We start from the raw sequence: 25,881 nt of genomic DNA, 5'->3' as shown, positions 1-25,881 counted from the left end.
GTTCTTATTGATTTTTAGATACAACCAGTAATAGAACACTTTGAAGCATTTTAACATCATACTTCATATGTCAAGTGCCCATGAGTAAGAAGGTAACCTTTTTTTGACTGCTTTCACTCTGCAGTTTCCGTATTTTTGTGTGTTTATCTGGACAACCTTTCTTCTCATAGAATGGTTTCTCTGGAATGGCACATCTGTCCATTCTAATTTGATATTGTAGGTGCAGATGGCAATTGTGCTATCCCTCTTAGTATTAGGCAGCCTAAACCACTCAAACTTTTCATTTATATGGGAACCCCCCCCCCCCATCCATTATTCCCAATAAAATTATTTTTAGGGATACCTTCTGCAAACTGATGGTTTCTACTTATATTGTATTGTCTGTATTAATTGATTTTACAAATGACATTTATGAGTTATTTGAATTGATCAACGTTTTTTTAAATCTATATTTCAACTTCTGCCAGGAGAAACATACCCTTCCCTTTTACCCTTTTCAGTCTTACTCTTCCACAACCAGGTCCCAAAAGTCCATGCTATAAAATATTTTTATCTGACTACTTTGTCAAATTTACTTACTACCCTGTATCATGTAAAGAAAACACGTTTGTACTGGAATGTTGCAAATGGAAGGAAGGTGTACTAAACATCTGTAAATATATAAAATTATCGATTCGAATAACAGATTATTTTTTTTTAACAAGGGGTTCTGTGGTGATAAACAATTAATTTTTGAATCCCAGTGTTGCTATGTCACAGCCGTGAATACCCAGATTTCGAATCTGTTACTTGCACTAGCCGCACTCAGTGAGAGCCATACATAAAATGTAGAATTTAAGAGGGGTAACAGTGAATAGCATGGATTTCTTTTTCTCCAAGGAGTTCTGAGTAACCTCAAACGGACATTAAGAGCAAAGCAGAGCCCACCCAAAAAAATCTATCCCTGCTTTCATCTGCTACAAACAGGCTGAGGAGGTATGGGAGAGCCATACATAATATGGTCTCAGTTCCCTGTCCTGAAGGTAAAAAACAAATACCTGTCCTCCTGGAACCCACCGCCCTTTGTTCCTTCTTTCCATTTCCCTCCAACTGCAGTGCTCCCGGCTCTCCATCAGCGCAGAGAGCAAGTGCTTCGCTGGCAGGCACTCCGAGTACTCTGTCAGAGCTGCCAGAAATTCCTGTGAGGTAGCAACCCCGTGGGAAATCGCATTTACATTAAATACCTAGATTCAAAATATGATCTCCATGATAGAGGTTTCTAATGGAATCTATATGTAACAAATATAGTCCTATGGTTGGGTAACAGTGAATTATCAGATATTTTTCACTGAGAGTGACATCAAATCGACAAGAGCGAAGCTCGAGTTATCTGATGTTGCTCAGAACCACTTGGCAAAAAACATCCTTGTAATTCACTTTTTACCAATCTATACTTATATGTTATGTTTGGCCCCCAAAATCATCTGCCCCTGCTCTCAGCTGCTGTACAGGGGCAATGGGAGAATCATACACACCATGGTATCTTCTTTCTGGCCCAAACTTGAACTTGTATACCTTTCCTGCCGTCCTAACCAACCCCTACCACCATCCTTACCCCTCCAGCAGCTATATTTTTGCTTTCAGTGAAAGAAGACAAACTGCACTGCACTGACCGGCTCCGAAAACAGCCATAATAGCCCGGCATCCAAGGCCTCAAGGATGTAGCAACAGTGGGTATGGAGTTTTGTTATCAACTGTTCCTCCCTGAGGGATGATAGAAGTGAGTTCCCGGATTTAGTATCCAGTGTAAATAATAGAAGCTTTCTATGGAAGCCACGCATAACAAATTTGGAAGTGAAGTTGTGGTGAATCCCAACTGTGAGACTGTTTCTGTTTCCCTTCCAGGCGGCACAGAAGGCTGGTCTCCCATCAGCGGAGGCACAAAGGTTGCTGGGACTATGCGCAACGGCAGAGGTCAAGGAGCGCCTGAAACGGACAACGGAGGAGGCCCTGAATTATGGGGTATGAAATGAAAGATGGGTGATGAGCAGAGTGCGAATGGGGGAATAAATGGTGATCTGGCTACATGGGAGTGAGAGACACAAACAAGAAATGTGAAGGGGAAGTGGATTGAGGGGGAAAGAGGAGGGATGGAGAAAGCGAAGTGGAATTGTGCTTTAAAGGAAAATGTCAAGCACAGGCATAGAAATATTGAGGAAGTGGAAAATGTAAAGAAAAAGAAAGGCAGGGAAGAATGGTGGGATAAAGCAGATAAAGAGCAAAGGAAGAAGAAAGATGTGGGAAGTAAGTTCACATTGAAGGTAATGAGGGTAGGGAATGAAACTGACAAGGTGAGGAGAGAGTGGTGGAAGCCGGCAGTATGATTTAAGGGGCAGGGCACTTGGAGTCTGCTGCATGCCGATATTTCATATTGTTTACTATCCTCTGATCTCTCGCTCTGGTCTTTCTTGTATTCCCCAGGCATTTGGGATGCCCATTGTTGTTGCCCATGTGGATGGCACACCACACATGTTCTTTGGTTCCGACAGGTTTGAGCTGCTGGCTGACTTGCTGGGTAAGTGAAAATACGTCCCCTGTGAGCCAATAATAGACATAAGAGAGTATATCCTTAATAGTCCTCATGGGCGGATTCACAAGTATACTAAATTGAAAGTTGAAAACGTGCTCCTATGGGTTACATTGGAGGAATGTTCACATTTTTCATGGACGCAGAAATAAATCACAGGACTGAGACAGACAGTACTAACTTGGTTAAACCTGAAGCTTACAGAATTTGTATCAATTTTATATTTCAGCAGAGGTACATGTAGAGCAATGGCCTTCATGCTTTTAATGCTGCACCACCCTAATCCCTCTTCAAAACGACCCCCTTAAAGAAAAATAATAATTACTCACACTCTGTCTCTCTTTCTCTGATGTGTTTAGTGATAGCCCGTTACAGAGTGGCTTACTGTCACTCATTTTTTTTTATTCTTCACTTAAAACAAAGCACTGTTTTCAGCAATGATACTTCTCTGACGAGAGCCTGGTACCTCCCGTCCCACCTTTTAGATCAACAAAGGCCCCACCAAGTAGGCTTGCCCCCTTGTTTGGAGATCTAGAGTCAATGCACATTTGCATGTGGGGAACACCTTTTTTGCTTACCAGATCATCTTTACTACATCGTCAGAAAAGGTGTATGTCAACTACCCCCTCCAGCCCAGGAAAGGCAATTGCTTCTACCTTTCGCATCGCAAATGTGCTTACGTTCCCAGGGAGCAAACTGCCTATAAACGTTATGTCAATACCTGCAAACTTTTCAAGCATATGTGCATTTACCAACATTTGAGTGATCTGCCTCCGGGGCTTCATTTTGGATGACATCGGAAACATACTGGATGACAGACACATCCGTGCCTTCATTCTCCTCAACCTCTCTGCCGCCTTTGACATCATAATCCCACACCACCCTATGCACCAGACTTAACAACACCGGCATCCGTAGCAAGCCCCTGGAATGGATACGCTCCTTCCTCACGAGAAGAACTAAGTCCGACTCCTGCTGTTTATCTCTGAACCAACAGAAACCCGCTGTGGAATACCCTAAGGCTCCTCCCTGAGCCCAAACCCCTTCAATATCTACATGGCTCCGCTCGCTAAAATCATCAAACAGCACGGTCTCAACATAGTCTCCTATGCCGATGACACACCACTAATTCTCCCCCTCACCGACAAACCATCAACAGCCAAAAACAACTTCCGCATTGGAATGAGAGCAGTCGCCGACTGGATGAAAAACAGCTGCCTCAGTCTCATCTCGGACAAGACCGAGATCCTCATCCTAGGTCCCACTCCTTACGCCTGGGATGACTCCTGGTGGCCAGCTGCCCTCGGAAGTGCTCACCAATCACACAATCTGGGTATCATCCTGGACTCCACGCTGTCCATGACCCACCAAGTCAACGCCGCCTCATGGTCATGCTTCCACACTCTTCCCCCTCCGGAAGATCTTTAAGTGGGTACCCTCTGAGACCAGAAGGACTGTCACCCATACACTTGTCAGCAGTAAACCCGACTACGGCAACGCTCTATGCCAAAATCACTAAGACGATCCAAGCAAGACTCCAGCAAATTCAGAACCCACCAGCCAGACTCATCCTAGACATACCCCGCTACAGCCACAACTCTGCCCACCTTAGAGACCTGCACTGCTTAACATCAGACCAGCCTACCTCAAACACTGCCCATCTTTCTACACCCATGCCGACACCTCCGATCTTCTACACTTGCCCTCGCCAGCACCACTAGAATCGGGAAGAGGGAGGCAGATCCTTCTACTACCTCGCAGCACAGACCTGAGATACTCTACCAATCCACCTCACGGAGGCCCCCCTCCTCACTGAATCAGTTCCAGAAGGACCTCAAGACCTGCCTCTTCGACTGACCAGCGACTTGAGACCCCATGGGTGATGAGCAGCGCTATACAAATTTGTGAATGATTGATTGAATTAGGGGCCTGATTCACAAGCCATTGTGCACATCGAGAGAATTATGTAAATTAAAAAAAAAAAACACTTCCTGGTGTCAAATCCTATCTCGAATTCAAATAGAATCAGGAATAGTTTGATTCTATCCTCATGAATGGGATTAACTCATATTTATTCCGCAGTTTGGTATCATTTATTTGTGAGCTGATGTGCTCTTTGTGGACGTTCCCGGGTAGCTTAATCTCTAAGGTTGGTACACCAAGTCTTGTTTTGGGGCATTCACCAAAGCCCCCGTCTGACATAAGCTTGTAGATTTGCTCCTGTCAAGGGGAAGAGAGTAAGGAAATGCCTCCTTGGCATGGTTACCCCCTGACTTTTTGCCTTGGCTGATGCCAAGTTATGATTTGAGAGTGTGCTGAGGTCTGCTAACCAGGCCCCAGCACCAGTGTTATTTCCCTAACCTCTACCTTTGTTTCCACAATTGGCACACCCTGGCATCCAGGTAAGTCCCTTGTAACTGGTACCCTTGGTACCAAGGGCCCTGATGCCAGGGAAGGTCTCTGAGGGCTGCAGCATGTCTTATGCCACCCTGGAGACCCCTCACTCAACACAGACACACTGCTTGCCAGCTTGTGTGTGCTGGTGGGGATAAAATGGCTAAGTCGACATGTGTAAGGAAATGCCTCCTTGGCATGGTTTCCCCCTGACTTTTTGCCTTTGCTGATGCTATGTTTTGATTTGAAAGTGTGCTGAGGCCTGCTAACCAGGCCCCAACACCAGTGTTCTTTCCCTAACCTGTACTTTTGTTTACACAATTGACACACCCTGGCATCCAGGTAAGTCCCTTGTAACTGGTACCAAGGGCCCTGATGCCAGGGAAGGTCTCTAAGGGCTGCAGCATATCTTATGCCACCCTGGAGACCCCCTCACTCAGCACAGACACACTGCTTGCCAGCTTGTGTGTGCTGGTGGGGAGAAAATGACTAAGTCGACATGGCACTCCCCTCAGGGTGCCATGCCAACCTCACTCTGCCTATGCAGTATAGATAAGTCACCCCTCTATCAGGCCTTACAGCTCTAAGGCAGGGTGCACTATACCATAGGTGAGGGCACCAGTGCATGAGCACTGTGCCCCTACAGTGTCTAAGCAAAACCTTAGACATTGTAAGTGCATGGTAGCCATAAGAGTATATGGTCTGGCAGTCTGTCAAATACAAACTCCACAGCACCATAATGGCTACACTGAAAACTGGGAAGTTTGGTATCAAACTTCTCAGCACAATAATGGCACACTGATGCCAGTGTACATTTTATTGTAAAATACACCCCAGAGGGCACCTTAGAGGTGCCCCCTGAAACCTTATCCGACTACCTGTGTAGGCTGACTGGTTTTAGCAGCCTGCCACACTCGAGACATGTTGCTGGCCACATGGGGAGAGTGCCTTTGTCACTCTGTGGCTAGTAACAAAGCCTGCACTGGGTGGAGATGCTTATCACCTCCCCCTTGCAGGAGCTGTAACACCTGGTGGTGAGCCTCAAAGGCTCACCCCCTTTGTTCCAGCACCACAGGGCATTCCAGCTAGTGGAGTTGCCCGCCCCCTCTGGCCACAGTCCCACTTCTGGCGGCAAGGACGGAGGAGATAATGAGAAAAACAAGGAGGAGTCACTGACCAGTCAGGACAGCCCCTAAGGCAACCTGAGCTGAAGTGACTCTGACTTTTAGGAATCCTCCATCTTGCAGATGGAGGATCCTCCCAATAGGGATAGGAATGTGACCCCCTCCCCTTGGGAGGAGGCACAAAGAGGGTGTAGCCACCCTCAGGGCTAGTAGCCATTGGCTACTGCCCTCCCAGACCTAAACACACCCCTAAATTCAGTATTTAGGGGCTCCCCAGAACCTAGGAACTCAGATTCCTGCAACCTAAGAAGAAGAGGACTGCTGAGCTGAAAAACCCTGCAGAGAAAACGGAGACACCAACTGCTTTGGCCCAAGCCCTACCAGCCTGTCTCCCCCCTTTGGAATAAAACTGCTCCAGCGACGCTTTCCCTAGGACCAGCGACCTCTGAATCCTCAGAGGACTGCCCTGCTCTAAAAGGACCAAGAAACTCCTGAGAACAGCGGCCCTGTTCACCCAAGACTGCAACTTTGTTTCCAAAGAAGCAACTTAAAGACAACTGCATTTCCCGCCAGAAGCGTGAGACTTGCAACTCTGCACCCGACGCCCCCGGCTCGACTGGTGGAGAAACAACACTTCAGGGAGGACTCCCCGGCGACTCCGAGACTGTGATGAACCAAAGTTGTCCCCCCCTGAGCCCCCACAGCGACGCCTGCAGAGGGAATCCCGAGGCTCTCCCTGACCGCGACTGCCTGACTCTCAGATCCCGACGCCTGGAAAAGACCCTGCACCCGCCACCCCCAGGACCTGAAGGATCGGAACTCCAGTGCAGGAGTGACCCCCAGGAGGCCCTCTCCCTTGCCCAGGTGGTGGCTACCCCGAGGAGCCCCCCCCCCCCCCCCCCCCTTGCCAGCCTGCATCGCTGAAGAGACCCCTTGGTCTCCCATTGATTCCAATTGAAAACCCGACGTGTGTTTGCACACTGCACCCGGCCGCCCCGTGCTGCTGAGGGTGTACTTTCTGTGCTAACTTGTGAACCCCGTAGGTGGTTTACTTACCTGCAAGAACTAACAATAACTTACCTCCCCTAGGAACTGTGAAAATTGCACTGTCTAGTTTTAAAATAGCTATATGTGTTTTATTTGAAAAGTATATATGCTATTGTGATTATTCAAAGTTCCTAAAGTACTTACCTGCAATACCGTTCATGCAAAGTATTACATGTAGAATTTGAACCTGTGGTTCTTAAAATAAACTAAGACAAGATATTTTTCTATACAAAAACCTATTGGCCTGGAATTGTCTGAGTGCGTGTTCCTCATTTATTGCCTGTGTGTGTACAACAAATGCTTAACACTACTCCTTTGATAAGCCTCCTGCTCGACCACACTACCACAAAATAGAGCATTAGTATTATCTCTTTTTGCCACTATCTTACCTCTAAGAGGAACCCTTGGACTCTGTGCATACTATTCCTTACTTTGAAATATTGCATACAGAGCCAACTTCCTACAACATGGCACTCCCCTCAGGGTGCCATGCCAACCTCACACTGCCTATAGGTATAGATAAGTAAGTCACCCCTCTAGCAGGCCTTACACCCCTAAGGCAGGGTGCACTATACCATAGGTGAGGGCATAGGTGCATGAGCACTATGCCCCTACAGTGTCTAAGCAAAACCTTAAACATTGTAAGTGCAGGGTAGCCATAAGAGTATATGGTCTGGGAGTCTGTCATACACAAACTCCACAGCACCATAATGGCTACACTGAAAACTGGGAAGTTTGGTATCAAACTTCTCAGCACAATAAATGCACACTGATGCCAGTGTACATTTTATTGTAACATACACCCCAGAGGGCATCTTAGAGATGCCCCCTGAAACCATACCCGACTACCAGTGTGGGCTGACTAGTTTTAGCAAGCCTGCCACACACCAGACATGTTGCTGGCCCCATTAGGAGAGAGTGCCTTTGTCACTCTGTGGCTAGTAACAAAGCCTGTACTGGGTGGAGGTGCTTCTCACCTCCCCCTGCAGGAACTGTAACACCTGGCGGTGAGCCTCAAAGGCTCACCCCCTTTGTTACAGCACCCCAGGTCACTCCAGCTAGTGGAGTTGCCCGCCCCCTCTGGCTACGGCCCCACTTTTGGCGGCAAGGCCGGTGGAGATGATGAGAAAAACGAGGAGTCAGTGGCCAGTCAGGACAGCCCCTAAGGTGTCCTGAGCTGAGGTGACTCTGACTTTTATAAATCCTCAATCTTGCAGGTGAAGGATTCCCCAATAGGATTAGGGATGTGCCTCCTCCGACCCTCAGGGCTAGTAGCCATTGGCTACTAACACCCCAGACCTAAACACACCCCTAAATCGAGTATTTAGGGGCTCCCAGAACCGAGGAAGACAGATTCCTGCAACCTAAGACGAAGAAGGACTGCTGAGATGAAAAACCTGCAGAGAAGACGGAGACACCAACTGCTTTGGCCCCAGCTCTACCGGCCTGTCTCCCCACTTCTAAAGACACTGCTCCAGCGACGAGTTCCACAGGGTCCAGCGACCTCTGAAGCCTCAGAGGACTACCCTGCATCTAAAAGGACCAAGAACTCCAGAGGACAGTGGCTCTGCTCCAAGGAAGAAGCATCTTTGCAACAAAGAAGCAACTTTGAAAGAACACACGTTTCCCGCCGGAAGCGTGAGACTTTGCACTCTGCACCCGACGCCCCCAGCTCGACTTGTGGAGAACCAACGCTACAGGGAGGACTCCCCGGCGACTGCGAGCCCGTGAGTAGCCAGAGTTGACCCTCCTCCCCCCCCCGAGCCCCCACAGCGAAGCCTGCAGAGGGAATCCAGAGGCTCCCCCTGACCGTGACTGCCTGCTTCTAAGAACACGACGCCTGGTAAAGACACTGCACCCGCAGCCCCCAGGACCTGAAGGATCCGACCTCCAGTGCAGGAGCGACCCCCAGGTGGCTCTCTCCCTTGCCCAGGTTGTGGCTAACCCGAGGAGCCCCCCCCTTGCCTGCCTGCTTCGCTGAAGAGACCCCTGGGTCTCCCATTGAACTACATTGCAAACCCGACGCCTGTTTGCACACTGCACCCGACCGCCCCCTTGCCGCTGAGGGTGTACTTTTTGTGCTGGCTTGTGTCACCCCCCTGGTCTGCCCTCCATAGACGCGGGTACTTACCTGCTGGCAGACTGGAACCAGGCCACCCCCTTCTCCATTGAAGCCTATGTGTTTTGGGCACCACTCTGACCTCTGCACCTGACCGGTCCTGAGCTGCTGGTGTGGTAACTTTGGGGTTGCCCTGAACCCCCCAACGGTGGGCTACCTTGTACCCAACTTTGAACCCTGTAGGTGGTTTACTTACCTGCAAAACTAACAAATACTTACCTCCCCAGGAACTGTTGAAAATTGCACTGTGTCCAGTTTTAAAACAGCTTATTGCCATTTGTGTGAAAACTGTATATGCTATTTTGCTAATTCATAGTTCCTAAGTGAAATGCCTTTCATTTAAAGTATTGTATGTAAATCTTGAACCTGTGATTCTTAAAATAAACTAAGAAAATATATTTTTCTATAAAAAAACCTATTGGCCTGGAATTGTCTGAGTGTGTGATCCTCATTTTTTGCCTGTGTGTACAACAAATGCTTAACACTACCCTCTGATAAGCCTACTGCTCAACCACACTACCACAAAATCGAGCATTAGAATTATCTCTTTTTGCCACTATCTTACCTCTAAGGGGAACCCTTGGACTCTGTGCATGCTATTTCTTTCTTTGAAATAGTGCGTACAGAGCCAACTTCCTACAAAGAGCAAACGCATAAAGGAAGTGAGAATTGAGGTCGAACACCCCAAAACTCTTGTCTGCTGTGAAAGAGGCTTCGCTAAATACATTCAATTCAATTCAATATACTTTATTTGATTGTTTATCACAACCATAAAAGCAGATAAAATATACAAATATCACCAGACAACATCCACTTGAATAAATAGAATAGATAAAACAAGACATGCAGCAATTAAAAACTGTCACACAAAATTTGCTGCAAAGATTTAGGATCAGTTATTACTAAAAGCGATAGAACAAGGTAAGAACAGTAAAAACAACAGTTTAAAAGACTGATTTCCTGACTAAAATTATTTTTCATGTAAACCCTCCTCAATAATGCTTAAAAATAAGATCTCATCTTCATGACTGCACACCGATAGACCGCTAAACCATTACAAATTTGTACTGATGGAAGAGTCAGCAAATAGAGAAAGGCAGGGTGACACTGTTTAAATTGCAGTGGTTTTAAGAGTGGAATCACAAACCTTTTCCTTCGATCAGAATACAATGTGCAAAATAAAACTGTATGCATTGTACTTTGTTCTGAGACTGAATCACAAGGACATTTCTCCAGAACTGGGCTCCAGTCGTTGATAAGTGAAAAACTGATGAGTCGATGAAATGTATCTTATCTTAAGCGTGTGAGGACAAAGCGATGCCTCGGGTTTAATACATGTTTTAAATATGGTTCCATGCCATCTGATAATTGTAACAAGATTCCTCCTCATGCTAGATTTCCATGACTCAGTAACCCACCTCGGGTCAGCCAGGTGGGTAAGACACATTTTTTTCAGATCTTTTTTGGACAATGTTTCCATTTTTCTTGATCTAAAGTAAAACTCCGGCTGACCCATATCTGTTACAAAAATTCTTTATATAAACCAGCCATGGGATTCGCAGTGAATGACTTGATGATTGAGCATCTGCTAAAATGGTCCTATTCAAAGTAGCAAATTCTGAGGTCCACACTTTATGCCATAATAGGATTGGTTGTATACTTATTAGGTCTGTAATGTATGTTGCCCCCATTTCTAAATGGCACGCCAAGGTTGATGTAGATTTTGGTACACTTAAAATAGCAGAAAATGATTTCTTAAAGTCTATCTGCAGAGCATTACATTTCCTATGCCCCCATAAGCCTGCCCCATACAGTGCAACAGATACACATTTTGCATTGTAAATTGTCATCATATCTTTCGGATTTGCCCTACCAACTTTTTGGGAAATTTTTTTAACAGCCGTAATGGTCTTAGTAAAAAGTAGTTTCCTAGAACTAATGGCTTACGACCAGATACCTTTTGTCAAACATAATTCCAAGGTATGAGAAGGTTTCTGTATTATCTAATTTCACACCCTTTATTGTGATGTAGGTTTTTTTTTTTTTTTTACAGGTTTTGTACTACAGGTCATTATATAAGATTAAGAGTGATTAATTTTAAGGCCTATATCTTCCATATAGTTGTTAAAAGTTGCCAGTAATCGCTGCAAGGCTACTGGTGTACGTGCCATAAGAACAGCATCATCGGCATACATAAGTTCTGGGATCTGTCGGGAGCCAACTTGTGGAAGATCTCTACACACTGTAGTTAAAACAGCCTCTAATTTGTTGGTGTATAGGGAGAAAAGAAGAGTGGTAAAACGCAACCTTGACGTACCCCCTGCTTCACAGAAAAGGAGGTACACTCCACCTGAGACCCAAAGCGTACTCGCTCCAGAATATAATTGCCTAATAAAATGGACTATTGTGTTGTCTACTCCCGTATGCAACAGAATGGACCAGAGTTTGCTATGAATTATGCAGTCAAAAGCTGAAGTCAGGTCTAAAAATATAAGGTATAAAGCTTTGTGTATTTTCCAATCAAGATATTTTGGTTCAGAGCCTGTTCCACAGTCCCAATCCCAGACCTGAAGCCATATTGTAGGTCCGTTAAAATATTAGCTTCCGTCCACTCCCGTTACCTGTTCAGGACAATACGTCCTGCAGTCTTTGCAAGGGTATCGAGGAGTGAGATTGGTCTATAGCATGCTGAATTTTGACGGTCGCCTTTTTTGAATATAGGGACAATAATGGACTCCGACAGGTCGGGATAATGCTGTGGCACAACAAGCTCGTAGAACCTGTGTCAACAAAGGGCCCCAGAGCGAAACATTAGACTTATAAATGTCAATAGGTACTCCACCTGGGCCTGGTGCTTTTCCACTCTTACTGGCATTTATGGCCTAATGACCTCGTGTAAGCTGAAAGGTGGAGTAATAGGCTGGTAATCCACTCTGAGGATTTGTGTCAAGTGAAGGCTTTATCGAAGAGTACATTTTAGAGAAATGGGTAATCCACTCCTCTTCCGTGATAGCTATCACCCCTCAGAGGAGAGTTCACTATTTTCCAAAATTCGGCATTATTATTTTGGAGGCTTGCGTTGTAAAGAGTTCCAGGTCTCATCTTTTAGAATTTGCTTTCCTGTGTGTGGGTTTTAAAAAAAAAAAAAAAAAATTTTTTATTTTTTTATTTTTTTTTAAAAGCCTTTTTATACTCCTGTCTAAGAAAGATAATCTCATGCTTGTCAGGGTTTTGTGTATGTAGATACTGTTTAAGTTTCTTATGGGCCTTTGTACAAGTGGTATCAAAGCACCCTTTATTTACCCGTGGTCTAGGCTTGCCTGTTGTAAGGAAATGCCTCCTTGGCATGGTTACCCCCTGACTTTTTGCCTTTGCTGATGCTATGTTTTGAATTGAAAGTGTGCTGAGGCCTGCTAACCAGGCCCCAGCACCAGTGTTCTTTCCCTAACCTGTACTTTTGTATCCACAATTGGCACACCCTGGCATCCAGATAAGTCCCTTGTAACTGGTACCCCTGGTGCCAAGGGCCCTGATGCCAGGGAAGGTCTCTAAGGGCTGCAGCATGTCTTATGCCACCCTGGAGACCCCTCACTCAGCACAGACACACTGCTTGCCAGCTTGTGTGTGCTGGTGAGAACAAAATGAGTAAGTCGACATGGCACTCCCCTCAGGGTGCCATGCCAGCCTCTCACTGCCTATGCAAGTATAGATAAGTCACCTCTCTAGCAGGCCTTACAGCCCTAAGGCAGGGTGCACTATACCATAGGTGGGGGGACCAGTGCATGAGCACTGTGCCCCTACAGTGTCTAAGCCAAACCTTAGACATTGTAAGTGCAGGGTAGCCATAAGAGTATATGGTCTGGGAGTTTGTCAAACACAAACTCCACAGCACCATAATGGCTACACTGAAAACTGGGAAGTTTGGTATCAAACTTCTCAGCACAATAAATGCACACTGATGCCAGTGTACATTTTATTGTAAACTACACCCCAGAGGGCACCTTAGAGGTGCCCCCTGAAACTGTATCCGACTATCTGTGTAGGCTGACTGGTTCCAGCAGCCTGCCACCCCCGAGACATGTTGCTGGCCACATGGGGAGAGTGCCTTTGTCACTCTGTGGCCAGTAACAAAGCCTGCACTGGGTGGAGATGCTATCACCTCCCCCAGGCAGGAGCTGTAACACCTGGCGGTGAGCCTCAAAGGCTCACCCCCTTTGTTCCAGCACCGCAGGACACTCCAGCTAGTGGAGTTGCCCGCCCCCTCCGGCCACGGCCCCACTTTTGGCAGCAAGGCCGGGGGAAATAATGAGAATAACAAGGAGGAGTCACTGGCCAGTCAGGACAGCCCCTAAGGTGTCCTGAGCTGAAGTGACTAACTTTTAGAAATCCTCCATCTTGCAGATGGAGGATTCCCCCAATAGGGATAGGAATGTGACCCCCTCCCCTTGGGAGGAGGCACAAAGAGGGTGTACCCACCCTCAGGGCTAGTAGCCATTGGCTACTAACCCCCCAGACCTAAACACGCCCTTAAATTTAGTATTTAAGGGCTTCCCTGAACCTAAGAATTTAGATTCCTGCAGCTTACAAGAAGAAGAGGACTGCTGAGCTGAAAACCCCTGCAGAAGAAGAAAGAAGATACCAACTGCTTTGGCCCCAGACCTACCGGCCTGTCTCCTGCCTTCTAAAGAAACCTGCTCCAGCGACGCTTTCCCCAGGACCAGCGACCTCTGAATCCTCAGAGGACTGCCCTGCTTCAAGAAAGACTAGAAACTCCAGAGAACAGCGGCCCTGTTCAACAAAGACTGCAACTTTGTTTCAAAGGAGCAGATTTAAAGACCCCTGCAACTCCCCGCAAGAAACGTGAGACTTGCAACACTGCACCCGGCGACCCCGACTCGACTGGTGGAGAAACAACGCTACAGGGAGGACCCTCCGGCGACTCCAAGACTGTGAGTAACCAAAGTTGTCCCCCCTGAGCCCCTACAGCGACACCCGCAGAGGGAATCCCGAGGCTCCCCCTGACCGCGACTGCCTGACTCTAAAATCCTGACGCCTGGAGGAGACACTGCACCCGCAGCCCCCAGGACCTGAAGGATCGGAACTCCAGTGCAGGAGTGACCCCCAGGAGGCCCTCTCCCTTGCCCAGGTGGTGGCTACCCCGAGGAGCCCCCCCCCTTGCCTGCCTGCACCGCTGAAGAGACTCCTTGGTCTCTCATTGAAAACCATTGGAAACCCGACGCGTGTTTACACACTGCACCCGGCCGCCCCGCGCTGCTGAGGATGTACTTTTTGTGCTGACTCGTGTCCCTCCCGGTGCCCTACAAAACACCCCTGGTCTGCCCTCCGAAGACGCGGGTACTTAACTGCTGGCAGACTGGAACCGGGGCACCCCCTTACCTCCATTGAAGCCTATGTGTTTTGGGCACCTCTTTGACCTCTGCACCTGACCGGCCCTGAGCTGCTGGTGTGGTAACTTTGGGGTTGCTCTGAACCCCCAACGGTGGGCTACCTTGGACCCAAACCTGAACCCTGTAGGTGGGTTACTTACCTGCAAAAACTAACAATACTTTACCTCCCCCAGGAACTGTGAAAATTGCACTGTGTCCACTTTTAAAACAGCTATTGGTGTTTTATGTGAAAAGTATATATACTGTAATTATTCAAAGTTCCTAAAGTACTTACCTGCAATACCTTTCAAATGAGATATTAAATGTAGAATTTGAACCTGTGGTTCTTAAAATAAACTAAGAAAAGAGATTTTTCTATACAAAAACCTATTGGCTTGGAATTGTCTGAGTGTGTGTTCCTCATTTATTGCCTGTGTGTATGTACAACAAATGCTTAACACTACTCCTTTGATAAGCCTACTGCTCGACCACACTACCACAAAATAGAGCATTAGTATTATCTCTTTTTGCCACTATCTTACCTCTAAGGGGAACCCTTGGACTCTGTGCATACTATTCCTTACTTTGAAATAGTGCATACAGAGCCAACTTCCTACACCTGTATTTACTGTAAGGTACTGTTTTAATTCCAGTGGTAATTACTGTAAACGCTCTAGTACACTCCTGAGGGCTGGTGTTATCTAAGAGGCAGATTCCAACCTCCTTAGCATAATCACTAAACAGCTTTTCCATAAAACTTATTGGTTCAATCTGTGACCAACAAACTGTATAACCATTCCTTGAGCCCAGTTCACTATTGACTACATTTTCTACTACCCCCTTATGTTTATTTGTGCCTTGAGGCAATGCAAGGTGTATACTGTGTGGATAGTTGTCACTGAACACAATATCATGGGTTTTTTACTCCCAGGCTCAAAAAACGAGATTATTGGATATTAAAACAAAATCTATTATGGTGTTTGCCCATCTACCGTTAAAGGTAGACTTGAGTTGTAACTTACTACTGTTTAACCAATTACAGAAAGAAAGATCGAATTTAAATATTATGTCATTCAATAGGTTACTATAATAATTATGACTAAATTGAAATAATCGGTTTCTACCGCACCAAGGAAACAAACTTTATCATCTATTTGGGAGCAAAGGTGGGTATTAAAGTCACCTCCCCACACGCTAAAAATCTCTGTGTAAAATTACAGGCACGATCCAGGTCATCCTGCAATTGTCCAAGTACATGTGCAATTTTTTGTGGGGAGGGGGGCGTTATTAAAATTAATAATAGCTAGGTGCACTCCATTTTTAATTCACATAGCATCAGTTGATAAAACGTATTAGAGGTTATACTAGACACCTTTTATTGAGCCGTACTTATTAGAAGGATAAGTTACTTACCTGTAAATCCTAGTTCTCTTCCAGGGGTATCCTCATCAAAGTCATAAACATTGAATATTCCCGCCCTCGTGAGGGGACCCCGGAGCATACATAAAATACACACATATAAAAGTATGAAATATGCACGAAAAATATATATATAGCATTTTTAGTAGACCATTTTCATACTAAACTCATATATACGTGTTTATAACAGAAATGCAGACTATATTCATAAACAGGCTAAAATACTTTCTTTCTATGGAGTTTTTTTTTTTTTTTTTTTTAAACAGACCCTTTCAAAATTACAATAAGAGAAAAATTTTCCCAACCCCCAAAGCTGGGCCCAGTGAAAGAAGCAGTAGCAACATCAGTGAAAAAAGAGAAGAAAAAAAAACTGCATTGAAAACAATGGAGCATTATTAGTCAATAGGCTGCATGCAGGTCAACACAGAAGAACCATAAAATTCTGGCACTGTGCCTTTAAGACCCTGAGCACCTCCAGTATCCCACCATGCCTCAGGGGTGAAGGAGAGGTGACAGTTGGTTCACAGTTAGGTCAGTACTTTTTTACGGTGACAACTTGTCCAGCAGATTCGAAAGATAGTGTGTCCTGCACTTCTAGGAGACTTGCGTCCGGGGAGGAGGGTGGGTTGTTTATGACTTTGATGAGGATACCCCTGGAAGAGAACTAGGATTTACAGGTAAGTAACTTATCCTTCTCTTCTAGGGGATTCTCATCAATAGTCATAAACATTGAATAGATTAGCAAGCCCATCCCTTAACTCTGCGGACTGTCTAATAGAAGTGCAGGAAGAGATATATATTATGCAAACAAATTTCTCGGAGATGCTTGCCCAACTTGGGCGTCTGCTCTGGCATCTGAGTCCAAACAGTAATGCCTAGTAAATGTATGTACAGACTTCTATGTAGCAGCCTTACAAATTTCAGAGATTGGAACATTATTAAGGAGGGCAGCAGTAGCCGCTTTTCCTCTTGTCGAATGAACCTTAGGCCTAGCCAATAACTGTTAGCCAATTGATATGCAGTAACACTACATGAAACTATCCATTTAGATATGGTTCGTTTTGACGCTGCCTCGCCTGTTCTCAAATGACCGTAATTTACAAATAAGTGGGGAGACCGTCCAAGTAAAATTTTAGCACTCTTTTCAAATCCAGGGAGTGCAAAGCTTTCTCCGCCGGAGTATCCGGTTTGGGAAAAAAAGTTGGTAGTGAAATAGTCTGATTGATGTGAAAATCTGACACCACCTTTGGTAAGAATGATGGATGAGTTTGTAGAACCACTCTATTCTCATGGAAGACCGTGTATGGTTCTTTGGAGGATAAAGCCTGAATTTCACTGACCCTCCTCTCTGAAGTAATGGCTACCAAAAAAGCTGTCTTCCACGTAAGGTGTTGCAAAGAGGCTTTGTGAATAGGTTCGAAAGGAGGGCCCATGAGTCTCGATAGTACTATGTTTAGCTCCCATGGAGGAGAGGGTTTTCGAATGGGTGGAAAAACGTTTTTCAAACCTTTTAAGAAATCCTTGACTACTGGTCTTGTAAGAAAGAATTCCTGAGAAGGTGACTTAAGATAGGCTGTAATGACAGATAAATGTACCTTTAATAGATGACACTTGCTGACCCGATTTTGCCAAATGGAGCAGATAAGACAGTATGACCTCCTCCTGAGCCATTATAGGATTCTGACCTTGCTGACGACACCATATGTAGAATCTCTTCCACTTGAACTCGTAAGAACGCCGCGTGGAAGGTCGTCTGGACTCCTTTAAGATGTTCATGCACTCCTGCGAGAGCCCTAGGTGCCCATACTGCAGGAATTCAGGAGCCATGCCGTCAAGCTCAGAGGGGGAAGGTTGGGGTGAAGTATCCTGCCTCCCACCCTGGAAAGTAAATCCGGTCTGCACGGCAGCCTCTTGTGAAGCTGTTCTGATAGGTTGAGGAGATCTGTGTACCAGAACTGACGAGGCCATTGCGGAGCTATGAGAATCATTCTTGTGCTGGATCTGTAGAGTTTATCACCGCAGGTATGAGGGGAATCGGTGGAAAAGCATAGAGAAATATCCCTGACCAGTCGATCAACAGGGCATTCCCTCAAGACCCCGGACGGTAAAACCTGGATGCGAAGTCTGGACATTTCTTGTTTTCCTCGTCTGCAAAGAGATCTAATTGAGGCTGACCCCATTGAACGAAGATGTCTTCGACCTCGTCGTGAAGAACCCAATCGTGGGTGTCTTCGAGAGTTCTGCTTAGGAAGTCCGCTTCCACGTTTTGTTGCCCTGGTAGGTGAACCGCTGTAAGAGACATTCCCCTCGCTAAGAGCCAATGCCAGATGGCCTGAGACTCCTGAGATAGGGGCAGGGATCTCGTTCCTCCTTGTTTGTTCAGATAATACATTGTTGTTGTATTGTCCGTTTGCACTAGAAGAGATTTCCCCTGAATCGATGGAGCAAAAGACTTGAGAGCCAGATGAACTGCTCTGAGCTCCAGCAGGTTGATGTGGTACTCGCTTTCGTTGTAGGACCACAGGCCCTGAGCTTGAAGGGAACCCAGATGAGCTCCCCATCCCTGAAGCGACGCATCCGTTACCAGAGTGTCGGACAGGATTAGCTGGTGAAACGGAACTCCTACTGACAGGTGATGTCTGTGCACCCACCATCGTAAAGATTGTCGTGCTCCTATCGGAAGACTCATTCTGTCCTCCCAGCGGCCTGTGCTCTGGTTCCAGTTGTTCTCCAGCGCCTCTTGAAGAGGCCTCATATGTAGCCTGGCATTCGGGACAATGAAAATGCACGAGGCCGTGGAGCCCAACAGAGATGTCACCTAATGGGCCGTAGGTGCGTCAGACCTCAGAAGGTCCTGACACTTTCTCTTTATTGATAAGTCGTTCCTCCGAAGGATACACTCTTTCGAGCTCTGTATTCAGTATTGCTCCCAGGTAGTGGAGGTTTTGTGTTGGGATGAGGGTGGACTTTTTGGTAGTTGAGTTGTAGACCTACAGATCTGAAAACACTGAGCACAATGTCCAGATGGTTTTTCGCCTGCTCCGGAGAGGAGGCTTTCAGTAGCAGGTCATCTAGGTATGGGTAAATGAAGATTTTCTGCTTCCTTAGATGCGCCGCTACCGTTGCAACGCATTGTGAGAAAACGCGAGGGGGAGATTTTAGGCTGAAAGGAAGCACCTTGAACTGATAGTGCTGGGAGGCTATCAGGAAGCGTAGGAATTTCCGATGCTTGGGAATGATCGGGATATGAAAGTACGCGTCTTGCAGGTCTATGGAGCACATCCAGTTTCCTCGATGCAGCTGAGGGAAAATCTGGTGTAGAGGCAGCATCCTGAACTTTTGCTTTTCTATGTACTTGTTCAGTAGTCGTAAGTCCAGGATCGGTCTGAAAACTCCTTCTCGACCCTTTTTTGCTACCAGAAAGTAGCGGGAATACACTCCTTTTCCTCTGTGCGCAACTGGGACTTTTTCTATTGCTTTTTTTCCGTAAAGGAGCGTGAGTCTCTTTGCGTAATAGGCTCACGTGAACCGGATTGCATTTGGTTGGTGGCAAGTGAGGAGGAGGTTGTCGGAAAAGAAGAGAGTACCCATTCTCTACAATGTTCAGCACCCATTTGTCTTTTGTTATGCCACGCCATTCGTGAATGAACGCTGTGATATTTCTTCCCCACCGGAGTGGTGGACGGTGTTAAGGGAAGCGAGTCCTCATTGTTTTGCAGGAGCTTTGGGTGTAGACTGCTGAGGTCTGCTTGACCCTCGGTCTCTCGTGGCCTTACGAGATTGGAAGAGTGGACACCCTTGTTTCTGTTGTGGTCTCTGAGACCAATGAGGGGCTTGAACCCTCTGCTGGAACGGGCGCCTGTCGTAAGGTCTATACCTTCGCCTGAAGTCTTTCCTTTTCTCCAGGCCCACTGCCCTCATGCTGTCCACTTCCGCCTTCATACGCGCCATCTCCTCATCTGTGTGGGTTCCAAAAAGCGAGTTTCCATTGAACGCAAGGTTTAGGATATGCTGCTGCGCTTCCTGCTTCAATCCTGTGAGTCTCAGCCAGGAAGACCTTCTCGCACAAACCCCATGTGCGTAACCATGTGCTGCTAAGTCTGCCCCATCTGCTGCTGCACTGATGACCTGATTGGAGACCATACTTCCCTCCTGAAGGATCTCCTGAAAATCCTGCCTGTCCTCTCTAGGTAGCTTTTCTGTGAACCTGCTCAGCGAGTCCCAGAGTGATCAGTCGTATCTGCCTAGGAGTGCGGAGGCGCTGGAGACCTTCAACATGGAAGCCGCCGTGCCACAAATCTTCCAGTCCAGAGAGTCCAGGTGCATACACTCCTTGTCTGGTGGAACTGTGGAGGATGATGCCACTGAGTGCGTCTTTCGGGCTGCGGCCAATATGACTGAGTCCGGCGGTGGATCAGTCCTGAGAAACAAAGGATCTTGGTCAGGTGCCTTGTATTTCTTTAAGATCCTAGCAGGAGCTGATCCTGAGGGTGGCTGGTGCTAAAAAGGTGTCCATGGTTGGTTGTAAAAGACCAGGCACCAGCGGTAACAATTTCTTTGAAACCGTTCTGTGTTGCAGGGTTTCAAAGATCACGGATGAGGAGGTTGAAGGTTCCGGGACATCAATATTCAGCTTTTGTGCTCCCCTGAGAAGCACCTCATTAAAGGTTGTGATATCGTCCACCGGGGAAACTCTAGCTGGTGGAGAATCTGTTAGGGTCGGGGAGTACTCTCTTACTGAAGACCCCGACGATGACCAAGAAGGAGACCTTCTGCGACAGCGTGACCGTGATCTGGATCTTCTTTAGGAGCGTGACCTGCTCGGAGATGTTGTAGCTGCACGTCGAGGCCTAGTGGCCGACTGGCAAGACGCAGAACGAGCCCGTCCTGCTCGCGCTGTTGGCGATGGTGTTCTCGGGAGAGAAGCCGAAGGAGAGTACATCCTCGAGTATTGCGAGTCTGAGGAGGCAGTCGTTCTATTAAGGCTCTCCAACCACCTTGGCGACAAGTTGACTGGCGAGACATGCCCAGACAATGCGGCTCTCGACCTCCCAGATGAACCACTCCTTATGGAGACCACAGGAGTTGTTGGAGTGGTCTTATCCGCCGGCAGTAGCCGACGCTCTTCTCCTTGTAAGCCAGGCAAATCTTGTGTTGACGTCGACAGTTGCAACGACGTCGAAGGGAGTGAAGTGGGTTGCTCTGGTCTCAACTTTGAGCGCCTCGACGGTGACCGGCGATCCCTTGACCGCGACCTGCTCGACGTCGTGTGCCTCACCGTCGAGAGATGGGCCGTAGACGGCGGATGTCTTTGCTCTCGCCGTTGAGGCGATTTCACCGTCGTCTTTCGTGCCGACGAGGGGTGCGAGGCCTTCGGCAGCGAATGGGCACGCCGGTGCTGGCTCGACGTCGATCGGTGGGTTGCCGTCGACGGAGATCTGCCCCTGTGGTGGCCATGTTCCTTTGTCGTCGTATCCTTCGACATCGGTCGGGTCGCCGTCGACGGCGATCTATGGCGATGGGACGGTGGCAGTGATGACAGGGAACAAACAGGTACCTTCCTACCTGCTGACGTCGATCTAGCCTGTCTCTCCTGAGAATGGATTGTTTGCTGCCTGGGAAGCGAAGAGGATGATGTCTTCTGCCTCTCATGAAGACCATGAAGTCTGATCTTCTCCCTGTCCTTCAGAGTCCTTTTTGACATGTTCTGGCAGTGTCTGCAAGTGTCAGGAGAGTGACTCTGAGGCAAACACACAATGCAAAGAGAGTGTGGATCTGACTGGACCTTCTTCTTCCCACAGGAAGGGCACTTCACAAAAAGAGAAGGCATTTTTCAGTCAGGAAAAAATCTCTTGACTCAGACAAAGGTGTAAAATGTCGAGTGGAAGTAGAAAAAACGTTGTTTTTAAGTATTTTCCTGAGAAAAACTCAGAAAAACTGAGAGCTCAGTGCTCCAAGATCCTCTCAGAAAAAGCCGGAAAAAAGAACTGACCTAACTGTGAACCAGCTGTCACCTCTCCTTCACCCCTGAGGTATGGTGGGATACTGGAGGTGCTCAGGGTCTTAAAGGCACGGTGCCAGAATTTTATGGTTCTCCTGTGTTAACCTGCATGCAGCCTATTGGCTAATAATGCTTCATTGTTTTCAGTGCAGTTTTTTTTCCCTCTTTTTTTCACTTATCTTGCTACTGCTTCTTTCACTGGGCCCAGCTTTGGGGCTTGGGAACATTTTTCTCCTATTGTAATTTTGAAAGGTGAAAACTCAATAGAAATAAAGCATTTTAGCCTGTTTATGAATATAGTCTGCATTGCTGTTATACACACGTATATATGAGTTTAGTATGAAAATTGTCTATTAAAAATGCTATATATATATTTTTCATGCATATTTCATACTTTTATATGTGTGTATTTTATGTATGCTCCGGGGTCCCCGCACGAGGGCGGGAATATTCAATGTTTATGACTATTGATGAGGATCCCCTTGAAGAGAAATACATGTACCCAAACCACCTTTTTGCCCTGCCTCGTAGAGAAGGGATTGCGGGGGAGTGAAATGTCCTATAGCCATTTATATGGATAGAATCCAGAGACCAGGTCTCCTGTAAACACACACAAGGAAAAAATCAGGTATATTCTAGCCATTCCTCATTCTCTCGATTTTATTACGCAAACCTGCCACATTCCAAAATATAAATTTATCTCCTGGGGTGTTAGAGCCCAACCCCAGGGAGCCATGTTGCCCTGCTTTCCATGTTAGTGTGGGTGTTTAGATGTTGTCATGGCTATGGCCAGGTGGGCGGGAACTCCGCATACCAATGAATCATCGTTAATTCTTATCCTTTACTCCCCACCTGGCCATCTCCACCATTCAATGAGTCGAGGAAGATGTTCATCGTCATAGGCATCAACTTGCCCTCAGCATGATCCACCGTTAGTCAATCCACATCCTCCAAAGGAGGGTGGGGGCGGAGGGGGGGGGGGGGGGGGTTTCTGGACGGGGGGTGGGGCATGGGGGCGGGGCAGGGGGCATGACATCTTTTCTCAATAGGGACCATATAATTTCTTTCGTGTTTACATTGTTGATTTAAGGGCTCTATACTAGGTTGGTCATGCCTCCCGTTAGATTTATAGAAATAGCCTAGGGGGAGAAATGAGATACCGTGGTCAGGAATCTATTGTGGGCTTAAGTTTCTCAAAATAGCCTCAACTAGTTTTGGTGTTTTAAACGAGAGTACCATGCAATCACCCCTTAATGTTTTATGGCTCCTGCCCACCCATTTAATTCTCCTGACCATTTTGATATCTTTAAAGAGAATATCTGTTGTGCCGGGTTTAATGCGTGTTCCTATCCAATTCAAAGATTTATTTCTCGAGGCCGTCCATGTTTCCCTATCTTCCTTAAGTATAGTAGGAACATTTGCAAAAACTACTACAGAAGGAGTTACAGTAGGCGGGAGATTTAATATATCTCTTGATTCTATGTTCATCTGAGATTTTGGATTATGTGCTTCTGGACCATTTATATTCACATTTTGTTGTTTGGGTCTACTAGTGCAATTTGAAAGAATACGGGGTTCTATGTGGCGTTGATTGGCCCAAGAACTGTTTAGTGGAAATTGTCGTTCTTTAGGGGAAGACAAGTTTAAATCTATATCGCCAGAAAGTTGAGGAGTTGTGATAGTTGAACCTAAAGTCTGAGCCTTCACTGAATTAAGTATTAACTCCAAGTTTTACTCCACTTTAATTAAGCGCTTTGTCAATGACTCAAAGGACGTCCTAACTAAGTGTTCCAAGGCACTGATAGTATCTAAGGTGTTTATTTTTGCTTTAACTATAGTCCGTGAGATCTTCTGACAGGGTTTCGTGCTGACAGGATTAATATGAATTTGTTCCGTGGGTTGGGCTCCCATATTGCCATGTCTGCTTGTTACAATTGGCTCCTAACTAGGTGCTCTGCCCTTGCGGGCTGCTTTAGGATTCTTTGTATGTTTTGGGTGGCGGAGGGGAATCGTCGGCCTCTGAGATAGTCTCATTTGAGTAATGGATACATCCATTTGGGCCCTTTTAACAAACCCCCACATTCCAATGACTCTTTCTGAGTTGGAGAGTCTAGTGTTAGCGATAGGGATTTATTAAGGTTAGCTAAAGATTCCCGTGGTCCCTTCTGAATGAGTAACTTTTCCTCAGCATTGATAATCTGCTTGTCTATACCAACCATTGCCCCTGATATAAATTTTAGTATTGAAGAATGGTCTTTGTTGGAGGAAGTATGTTTTGCGCTAGGTTGCTTCCTCTTGCCCATGTCTGACTATTTATCATACACTCAGAGGTTCAACTAGTATAACACTAATGCGCTTCTAGCCGGTATCTTGCTAGGCATGTATACACAACAAGGAAAATCTATACCAATCATACCCATGTTACCTGGGATATACACCTAATTCATTACAAGCAATATAACAAATTAGAAAGTCAAAAACGAAAAACAATGGCTTAAAACAACAACAAAATTGAGTAGTGCCAAGTTACAAGTAGTCGGGCTGTTGGTGGGATTGACCTGTGATCAGGTACAATGATTCGCTCATCAACAAAACAAAAGTAGCTTACTGAAGTCCGGCTAAATGCAATATGGCGAAGATTATTTCAGGCGGGTGGCCCGGCCTCTTCTGGGCGATGACGGCTGAAGGATGGGTCCGCCCTTGGCCCGGGTGCTGCCCGCACGCGTCCTGCGAGAGCTGACTGCGCTTTCAGCGCTGGGGAGGCTCTTGGCCCCGCCCCCAAACTTGCATTGCCGGGGCCCTAGTTCCCCGGGTAAAGTTTCTGTATCCCCAAAGGCTGCTAAATACATATTTGTGTAGCTGTTTATTCTCGGTCTAAGCACTTGCAATTTATACGTATGAATCTGTGTATTTGCACATCTTGGTTCTGTTTCTGCCATTATGCTAAGAATCTCCTCCCTCTCACTGACCGCGTTTGAGCTACTGACGTATATCTCCCTTCCATTTGGGGATCACACGTGTACAGCTCTGGGGACCAAATCTATTTACTGATTTTGGTTGTTTTGTGGACTGCTATTTGCCATGAGGCCCTCTTAAGCACTTGCCCAATGAGCAGATTTTGAATAGATCAGAGTTTGAGTCTGGCAGGGGAGTGTTCTCCAAGTATTGTTATGCTGGCCCTTGACTGATGTAAGTAACATGTATTGACCTGGTTGCCTAGGAAGTGAAAACTCTACCTTAGTTTCCCAGAAAGGGAAATTAAACTGACAACAATGATCACTGTGTAGAATCTGAGTATGTTACAGCAGTAAGTAAGAACCATTGCCTGACTGTTCACACCACACTTCTTCTCCCTTCCTGCTCTGAAGAGTTTCTGTATGACCTATGGGCTACCTAGTATACTGGTGAGGCCTGCGGATCACATATTATGCAGGTAGGACCGCTAGATCACATAGTATGCTGGTAGAACCTATAGCCCACATTATAAGATTTATGGCTCACATTGTATTCTGGTAGGATGGACGGCCCAAATAGTACGCTGTCTTGTCTAGCCTTCAAGTGAGCTTTGTTCCTACTTTGGGGCAGTGTGGGAGGGTGTAAGGTGAAAGCTATACAGGGTCCCCCTGCCTACTGGACCTCTTATATTCCCTCCTCCCCACCCCCTGGCTATTGAACCTTCTCTATTCCATTCCTGCTTCAAAAGCCCATGACACATTTTTCTTGGCAAGATTAGCCGAAATGGTGAGTGTGGCCTCCTTGTGTGAGAGCTCTGCGTGCTAAGCCTGGTTTTGCCTTGCAGCTTTGGAGTGCTGCTAGAGTAGGTG

At 46.5% G+C, this 25,881-nt stretch overlaps 1 protein-coding gene across 3 annotated transcripts in view; it reads left to right on the top strand.

Annotated features, from left to right (window-relative positions):
* GSTK1 (glutathione S-transferase kappa 1) overlaps window positions 1-25,881 on the top strand; it is a 112,806-nt gene that overhangs the window by 57,381 nt on the left and 29,544 nt on the right. For all 3 annotated transcript variants that reach the window (XM_069242949.1, XM_069242950.1, XM_069242951.1), the window contains exons 6-7: window positions 1,885-2,001; window positions 2,461-2,554. In XM_069242949.1, coding sequence (XP_069099050.1) covers window positions 1,885-2,001; window positions 2,461-2,554 — 211 coding nt within the window. The remainder of the gene's footprint in view (window positions 1-1,884; window positions 2,002-2,460; window positions 2,555-25,881) is intronic.

The sequence above is a fragment of the Pleurodeles waltl genome, chromosome 7 (assembly GCF_031143425.1).
Source record: "Pleurodeles waltl isolate 20211129_DDA chromosome 7, aPleWal1.hap1.20221129, whole genome shotgun sequence".
Lineage (NCBI taxonomy): Eukaryota > Metazoa > Chordata > Amphibia > Caudata > Salamandridae > Pleurodeles > Pleurodeles waltl.
This window is presented reverse-complemented; position numbering and strand designations above follow the sequence as displayed.